This window comes from Elephas maximus, chromosome 19, assembly GCF_024166365.1.
Source record: "Elephas maximus indicus isolate mEleMax1 chromosome 19, mEleMax1 primary haplotype, whole genome shotgun sequence".
In the NCBI taxonomy this organism is placed as follows: domain Eukaryota; kingdom Metazoa; phylum Chordata; class Mammalia; order Proboscidea; family Elephantidae; genus Elephas; species Elephas maximus.
In genome coordinates, this window is record NC_064837.1 from 65,328,190 (window position 1) to 65,336,861 (window position 8,672).

General features: G+C 55.8%; 1 protein-coding gene across 1 annotated transcript; it reads left to right on the top strand.

Annotated features, from left to right (window-relative positions):
* The first annotated feature begins 283 nt into the window (after window positions 1-283).
* On the top strand, window positions 284-8,390 carry OTOP2 (otopetrin 2). Its single transcript, XM_049860996.1, has 7 exons — window positions 284-372; window positions 639-984; window positions 1,787-1,923; window positions 3,054-3,112; window positions 3,565-3,698; window positions 5,529-6,409; window positions 8,220-8,390. Exons 2-7 carry the CDS (start codon window positions 672-674, stop codon window positions 8,388-8,390), a joined length of 1,695 nt encoding a protein of 564 aa, XP_049716953.1. The 5' UTR covers window positions 284-372; window positions 639-671.
* Window positions 8,391-8,672: the final 282 nt, after the last annotated feature.

Below are 8,672 nucleotides of genomic sequence, written 5' to 3' on the forward strand. Positions count from 1 at the left end.
TCAGCCATCGTGGCTCCGGGGGCCGGGATTGCGGGGGGCGCCCGGGCGCGGTGCCCTCTAGGTGCCGCAGTGCGGGCCGCGCCCAAGCCTGGCCGCGCCGGGGTGCCGGGCGGCGGGGGAGGGGGCGCCCCTTGACGGATAAATGTAAACCTCGCCTTATCTGGCTCCCGCGCGCTTCCCTAAATTCAGCTGGCAGAGATGGATCATGTGAGCGGGACTGAGAGGTTTATGGAGCCGAGCTGCCCGTCCGCCCATCGCTGTAAATCACCCTGCCCTCCCCGGTATAAAGTGCCCGGCCAGGCCCGTGTGGGAAAGAGGACCCGCTCGCCGTCCCCTGGCCCCCAGCTCAGTCCGGGCTCCCAGGCCAGCCAGGTGGGTGCCCCGGGCCAGAAGGCGGCAGACTTGGGGGTGGGGACCTGGGAAATGAGAGGGACTTGGAGAGGCCACCACTCCTTTCCTCCCGTCTAGGGACCCGGCCGGCTCCGGCTTTTTCCTTCCCCTTCCCCAGGGCCTCCACCACCACGACCCTCAACCCCCACCCTCGGGCTGGAAACTCACTAGTCCCCAAATCTGAGGACAAGATGGGGGAAGGAGAGCCGTCTGGTTCACCTGGAATCCTGTCCACTCCTCCCCCACAGTGACCCCTCCAACCTTCTCCAGTCGACCCCGCCATGTCCGAGGAGCTGGCTCCGGGCCCCAAGGAGAGCCCGCCGGCCCCGCGGCCGGGCCCCCGCGAGGTGTGGAAGAAGGGCGGCCGCCTGCTGTCCGTGCTGCTGGCCGTCAACGTGCTGCTCCTCGCCTGCACGCTCATCAGCGGCGGTGCCTTCAACAAGGTGGCCGTGTACGACACCGACGTGTTCGCGCTGCTCACCACCATGATGCTGCTCTCCGTGCTCTGGATCCTCTTCTACCTGCTGCGCACAGCGCGCTGTCCCGACGCCGTCCCCTACCGCGACCCGCACGCCGGCCCCATCTGGCTCAGAGGTGCCAGGGGAAGTGAGGGTAGCCGAGGGTGGGCCGGGCAGGGAGCTGGAGACTGGGGCTCTTGGAGGAACTGCAGGGCGCACTTCGAGGTAGAGGGGTGAGAAGTTCCTTCAAGGAGGATTGGATGTGGAGGAGGTTGGGTGGGCTGCCATTGGAGAAGAGGAAGAGAGCGCTCCTGGAGGAGGGATGAGAAGAGGAATGGAGGGGAACTTCTTTGCCTGGCTAAAGATTAGAGAAGTGCTGCCACGGGAGAGCTTTGGATGGAGAGCAGAGAACAAAAGGCAGTAGCAACAGAAAGAGTCCATCCAGCCAGGGTCCTCCCCCTTATCTATGCAGCCCCAAAGTGGAGAGTTGGGAGCTCAATAGAACATTCATCCATCCATCCATCCACCCATCCATCCATCCACCCACCCACCCACCCATCCATCCATCCATCCATCCATCCATCCATCCATCCATCCATCCATCCATCCATCCATCCATCCATCCATCCATCCATCCATCCATCCATCCATCCATCCATCCATCCATCCATCCATCCATCCATCCATCCATCCATCCATCCATCCATCCATCCACCCACTCAATTATACACCCATCCATCTACCCCTTCACCAGTCCACCCACCCACCCATCCACCTATCCTTCCACCCACCCCATTCATCCATCCATCCACTCAACCATCCAACCACTCACTTGTCTACCCATCCATTCAGCCATCCATCCTCAGGGCCCCCAGGAAGAGCCAGCTCTGTCTGTAAGCCTTTTCTCCTGCCTCTCTGATCTCCCCACTGATTCCCAGGTGGGTTGGTGCTGTTTGGTATCTGCTCTGTCGTCATGGATGTCTTCAAGACTGGCTACTACTCCAGTTTCTTTGAGTGCCAATCGGCCATCAAGATCCTGTACCCCCTCATCCAGGCTGTGTTTGTCATTGTCCAGGTGGGTAGAAGGAGCGTCTTTGGGTGTGGTGGAAGGGAGCCATACCTTGGCAAGGGATCAGAAGAACTGACCTCCACTCCCCCTTCCACCCTGAGCAATTAGGTACAGTGGGAATAGGACTGAAGTGAGGATCACATGAGTCCATACATCCAGAAGCACTTGGTCATGAAGTAATGTCCAAATGTGAGCTCCTACTTAGGGGCCTTGTGATTTTATTTTGACCTAAGCAGTGCCAATAGTTAACACCTAACAGGTGCAAGGAGTGACAGCCACCCATGTCTCCTAGAACCTGGCCTGCCCTCCTTGGGTGCCCATGGAGGGCATTCATCTCAGGGAGGAGGGTATCCTGTGGCTGGGATTTTCCAAACAAGTTTAAGTATATTTATTTTTATTTTCTGCATAAACAACACTTTGAAAGATGGTCAGATGGGGTTGAGGCAGGACTGGTCTTGCATGAAGCCAGAAGAGACCACAGCCCAGTATGATGACCAGAGTGTCCACATGTATGGTACCCTCCCTGAAACATCACCCCAGCTGCCCAACACCTGTTCAACACCTGTATGACAATGGCATTTATATAGTTTCAGTCTTTTACACTTCAGGTGTTTGAAAAATGCTCAGGTAAAATGAAAACACAGATCACTCACATCAGCCAGTACCATAGCAGGGATTCATTGGCAGCCAGAGGGGAACAAGGCCCTGCAGGGGCCAGAGAACAAGGATGGAGACAGGGGATGTTGTGAAAGGGAGGTTAGAAGCCATCAGACTCTTTCTGCTTTAAGCAGGACCTAGCATCAGGATGCCCTTGCTCCCAGGAAGAGATAATTCCATAGTCAAAACTCTAATTGACCCCTCATCCCCACCCAAAATAAAAATAAAACAGAGCACCCTGACCAGAAAGTTGCAGGTGACACTTTGCAAACCCTTAAAGAACAGAGAACCATTATTTTATACTAACTGTTCCATAGAATGGAGAAAATACTCCCCAACTCATGTCAGAAAGCAAAATAAACTTGGTAACTTAGAGTAAAGGCTCTTCGGTAGAGAGAACTCAGTGCTGGACATGGCTATGGACTATCTGGAGTTTAGTCCTTGTACGGAGTAAATGGCACCATTCTCTCTCAATACAGACTTACTTTCTCTGGGTCTCTGCTAAAGACTGTGTTCACGTCCACCTGGATCTGACCCGGTGAGTGCCCATCCAAAGCTCAATGGTGGGGCCAGAGAGCCAGGCTCACCTTGCAGGAGAGGAGAGCTTTCCACCCTGGGGCATGGATCACCTTTCTGCACCCTGGGTGGGGGTCCAGCCAAGGCCTCCTGGCTTTGTCAGCTGGAGTTCGCCCGTGTGCCGTGTGTGTGTGTGTGTCTGCATGCACATTTTGGGAGGATGGTTGTGCAGTGTATCATGTGCCCTTTCCCCTGGGGGAGTAAGCAGCAGTGGCCTGAGACCCTGAGCATTCCCTGGCTCTCCCTTGGGTGGCATCCCAGCCAGGCTAAGGGTACATTCCAAACCCAGCTGCCCTGTCACAGCAGAGGCCTGGCTGACTTCATGACTCTCAGCATCACCTCCTGATATAGCTCCCCAACCCTCCACCTTGCCAGGGATCTGCCTTGAGTCAAAGACTCTCCCTCCCCAAACAGGTGTGGTCTCATGTTCACACTCACTACCAACCTGGCCATCTGGATGGCGGCTGTGGTGGATGAATCGGTACACCAGGCTCACTCCTATGGCAACCCTCACAGCAACGCCAGCCATGCCCGCCTCACTCCTGACCGTAAGTCATGCCCCTGACTTAGCCCTGGCTGGTGGCTGCTATGTGGGTTTGTAGAGTCAGTCTCCCATGCCACTCAAGGGCCTCCTCCTGCTCGGGGCTCCGTCTCTGAAGACATATAGGTGTATATGACCCAGGAAGTAGAGACATACAGGTGTATATGACCCAGGAAGTGGAGACATATAGGTGTATATGACCCAGGAAGTGGAGTATCAGGGGGCATTGTCATCCTCCTTGAGGGTGCAGCCTTGGTCCCACTATCCAGGTCTCCACCCCATGAAGGAAGGGACTCGGGTTACAGGGTGAAAGGGCAAGAGTGATGAAGCTGGGGAAAGGCAGAGTGGTTCCATGGTGGAAGCATGGATCAGATGGGGACAGCCTGGGGGACGAGAAGGAGAGAAATGATGATGATGATGACAGTGGCAATTTACTGAGCCTGAATTGACTCAAAGGCAATGGATTTGGTTTGGCTTTTTTCAGTATAGGCCAGGCAGAAGCCCTGGGGGTGTAGTGGTTAAGCACTCAGCTGGTAGCTGAAAGGCCAGTGGTTCGAACCCACCAACTGCTCTGTAGGAGAAGGATGAGGCAGTCTGCTTTCATAAAGATTACAGCTTTGGAAACCCTGTGAGGCAGTTCTACTCTGTCCTATAGGGTTGCTATGATTCGGAATCGACAGCAATGGGTTTGGTGTTTTCGATATTGAGAGAGAATTAGGTCCAGAGTCCCCTTGGTCCTGATCCTCTGGCCTTCTTCTAGGACTTCTCATTTAGCCAGGACCAGGCTAAATGACTAAGTGCATCTGGACCTTGCCCGAAAACACACCTGCCCCCGGTAGGCAGGATCCAGGAACTGAAAACAGGGGCCCAGGCCTCAGGAAACCCCAGTCCAGTAGAGGAAAGAAAGGACCACCACCTTGTACCTACAGAGGACTCCAGAGGATGGTTAAACCAGCCTGGAAGGCAGTCAGCTTAGCATGGTGGACCGAGGGGGTGGGAAGAGGCTTGCAGAGAAGTGCCAGCCCCAGGGTTGGGAGAAGGGTTATTTGCAATAGCTCTACCACTCAAGTCACCTCCCCTCACTGAGCCTCAGTTTCTCCATCTGTGAAACCAGCTGGGGTAGTCCTGAGAATCTAAACTGTTATCAAAGTCGGAGGTATTCTATAAGGTGCTTCCTGAGTGTGAGATAAGATGCCTATGAGTGTGGGCAAACCGAAGTGATGGGAGGTCACCGGAGGGACCTGGTCACAGCAGCTCACTTTCTGGGCAGAGCAGATGTAGGGGGGAACTGCAAGGAAGCTAGAACTTGAGGGGTTTCCAAGAGGGCCACCAGAACCTCGTCAATCTTAGGGAGCTGGAGGTTGTGGCTGATGGGGAAGGATGGAGGGTGTTTTGTAAAGGAATGGAGTGGCATGGGGTGGGCTGGTTCTGTGGTTCAGCATTTTTTTAAAACTGGGCACTGGCTATTGTCTACTGAAGTGTCCCACAGTCTCTGGCACATAGTGTTATTGGTGTTGTTTGGTGCCGTCAAGTCATAGTGACCCTATAGGACAGAACAGAACTGCCCCATGGGGTTTCCAAGGAGCAACTGGTGTATTTGAACTGCCAACGTTTTGGTTAGCAGCTGAGCGCTAGGGCTGGCACATAGTAGGTGCTCAATACATATTTGTTCAGTGAATGAGTACGCCAGACCCTGTGCTAGGTGTTTGGTGACAGTGGTGAATATGCAGATGGGCCCTGCCCTTAGGAAGGCCGCAGTCCAGAGGGTGAGGTTCTTCAGGTGGGGCGTCTCCGGAAAGGTGGGAGGACAGCTCAGTCAGTGCTCCTCTGTTCGCAGCGGAGCGTGCAGGCAGCCCTGTTGGAGAAGACCCCTGCGCCTGCAACACAGCTGTCTGCCAGATCTTCCAGCAGGGCTACTTCTACCTGTATCCCTTCAACATCGAGTACAGCCTCTTCGCCTCCACCATGCTCTATGTCATGTGGAAGAACGTGGGCCGGCTGCTGGCCTCCTCCCACAGCCATGGCCACACACCATCCCGGGTCAGCCTCTTCCGGGAGACCTTTTTTGCTGGCCCAGTCCTGGGCCTGATGCTCTTTGTGGTGGGGCTAGCTGTCTTCATTATCTACGAAGTACAAGTGAGTGGGGAGGGTGGCCAAACCGAGCAGGCCCTGGTCATCTACTACAGCTTCAACATCGTCTGTCTGGGGCTCATGACCTTGGTCAGCCTGAGCGGCTCGGTCATCTACCGGTTTGACCGCCGGGCCATGGATCAGCACAAGAACCCCACACGCACCCTGGACGTGGCCCTGCTGATGGGGGCCGCCCTGGGCCAGTATGCCATTTCCTATTACTCCATTGTGGCCGTGGTGGTGGGCATGCCCAGGGACCTGCTCGGAGGCCTCAACCTCACCCACGCCCTGCTCATGATCGCCCAGCACACCTTCCAGAACGTGTTTGTCATCGAGAGCCTCCATCGGGGACCCCCCGGGGCCGAGCCTCAGGACAACACCCCTCCCAAGGAGCTCTGCCACGGCCTGACCTTCACCAACCTAGACGCCCTGCACACCTTACCCGCCTGCCCACCCACTCCCAGGCTGGGGGGCCCCAGCCCCACAGGCCCTCAGGAAGCAGTGTCTATCATCCTGGTCCCCAGGGGCCACTGGAGACGCCGGTGCCTGAAGGACATTTCTTTGTTTCTCCTGCTCTGCAATGTCATTGTGAGTAGCTGGAGGAGAGAGGAGGGTGGGCTGGAGCAGCAAGAGACCAAGGAAGGATCTAATCAGGCTCATTCAGGTCTGATCATGTAGCCTTCTCCACCTTGCCCCCAGCCCACTGGAGACCCTTACAGCTCTCTAGGAGAAGAGCAGGTTCAGAGAGGACCAGGTGCAGCCCCCAGGCACCCAGCATCTCAGGGCACACACAGAGACGGAAACCCCAGCATCTGGCATCTAGGCAGCAGACAGAGCTACAGGGGTCCCAGGGAATGCTGCTGTGGGGGCTGGGCGGGGGAGAGAGGGAGCTGGGAGAGCTGATGTGGAGGGTGGTGGCCCTCACCCCCCCAGGGGAGGTGTGACTGCTGCTGGGAACTTGTGACCTGTCTGCTTCTCAGAATAATTGGAGCAACCTCAGGAAGTAGCAGAGACCAGTGTAAGTGTGAGTGTCTGTGAGCAGAGGTGGGCTGATGGGGAAGACAAGCGTCTACGCAGCTGCCTCCCACACCATGATTCAGCAAAGCCGCTTCCTAGGGGCAACTCCTCTACAGAGCTACAGACTTCATCCCTGAATGGCCACACCCTAAGGCAGAAATGCTCTTAGTGGAAGTGCACCCCGATAGAGAAGTAGGCCTAGTGTAGATACAGCCCAATAGAGAATGCAGAAAACACCTCTCATGACCATCCAACTCAATATAAAAATAACCCCTTTCGCTATAACCTCCCATTAAAAATACCCCCAATATAGAAGCATCCTTAGTGTGAGTATACTCCAATACAGAACAATATCCCTGTGGTGTGCAGGAAATGCACCAGCAACCCTAACTGAGGTGCCTTCTTAGTGAAGCCCCCACTGTGACCATTGCAGGCAACCACCCCTGCATTCCTTGTCCCCTTAGATGGGGTACGACCCCAGGCAGGAGCCTTCCAACAAAGTCAGCTTTGCTATTAAAAAAAAAAATAGAGTAGTCACTAATCTCTGGCCTTATCAGTAGAAGCAGTGAGTTTCGAAACCTCATCACGTCTTGAGCTAGCTTTGGTGCCCCACCCCTGGCCTCACCCCCACCTTCTACCCAGGCCTCTCCTACAGGATGGGCGTCACCTTCTGGGAAGCCATTTTGCTTTGGGTATCTGGAATCACCTCCGAGAGAGTCCACTCCAACGCTTTCATTTTGTAGGACAGAAGCTGAGGCTCAGAGAGGGTATTTATGTGCCCAAGGACACACAGTTAAGTGGAGGGCCAGGGACTGCTACCTTAGAAGCCTTTGGTCTTTGCCTCATGCCCCAGAGATGAAGCAGGATTCCAGTTTCAACCCCCTTCCCTGGGCCCTGGCATAACGGGGAGGGGCAGAACTCATGGAAGGTTGGGAGAGGGAGGTGAGTAGCCATCTGGCTGGCCCTTGAACTGGCTACCCTGGGCCTGTCTGATACCTCCACCACCCTGCACATACCTCTCTCCAGAGAAGAGCTGCTGATTCCTCCATTTATACCAAATTCTCACAGCCTCTATTGCAGCCCTCTCCTCCCCTCCCCGAGTCCCATGAGTGAGCCATGCTAAGAAGGTGGGAGATGTGGTCACAGGAGAAGCCCTCGCCTGAGGCGGGCAAGCTCAGTGAGCCACAATTTCCTGAGCTCCTTAGCAAGTGCCAGGCCCTGTCCAAGATGCTGGAGGTGCCCCTCAGTACCACCCAGCCCTCACTGCCTGCCAAACCAGAGCACTGGGGTCCCCACCTTGTCTCAGCCCAGCAAAGCGCACAGAAATGACCCCAGGAGTGCCAGCCCAGCCAGGTCCTGACATGCTCCTCTCTCTGCACAGCTGTGGATCATTCCCGCCTTTGGCGCCAGGCCTCACTTCAGCAACACGGTGGAGGTGGACTTCTACGGCTATGCCCTCTGGGCTGCCATCGTCGATATTTGCCTTCCCTTCGGCATCTTCTACCGCATGCATGCGGTCTCCAGCCTGCTGGAGGTCTACGTGCTGTCCTGAGGCTGAGAGGGACACAGCGGGGTGCAGGGCAGCTCAGGCACCCACTCAGAGCCCCTCCTGGCGATGAGGCCCAGGCCGCAGACTGCCCACATTACTGCGCATTCCCTGGTTCCTCCAGCATGGAACTTACACACAAGTGATTTTCCCAGGATGAATTTTTAAACCACTAATCAGGACATGCCCACCCGCTCCAGAAGAGCCCTGGGGCATGGGGCAACCCAGGAGAAGACCCTGGCTCAGGACTTCTCCTGCAGCATGGCCAGGACCAGGCAAGATCTGGAG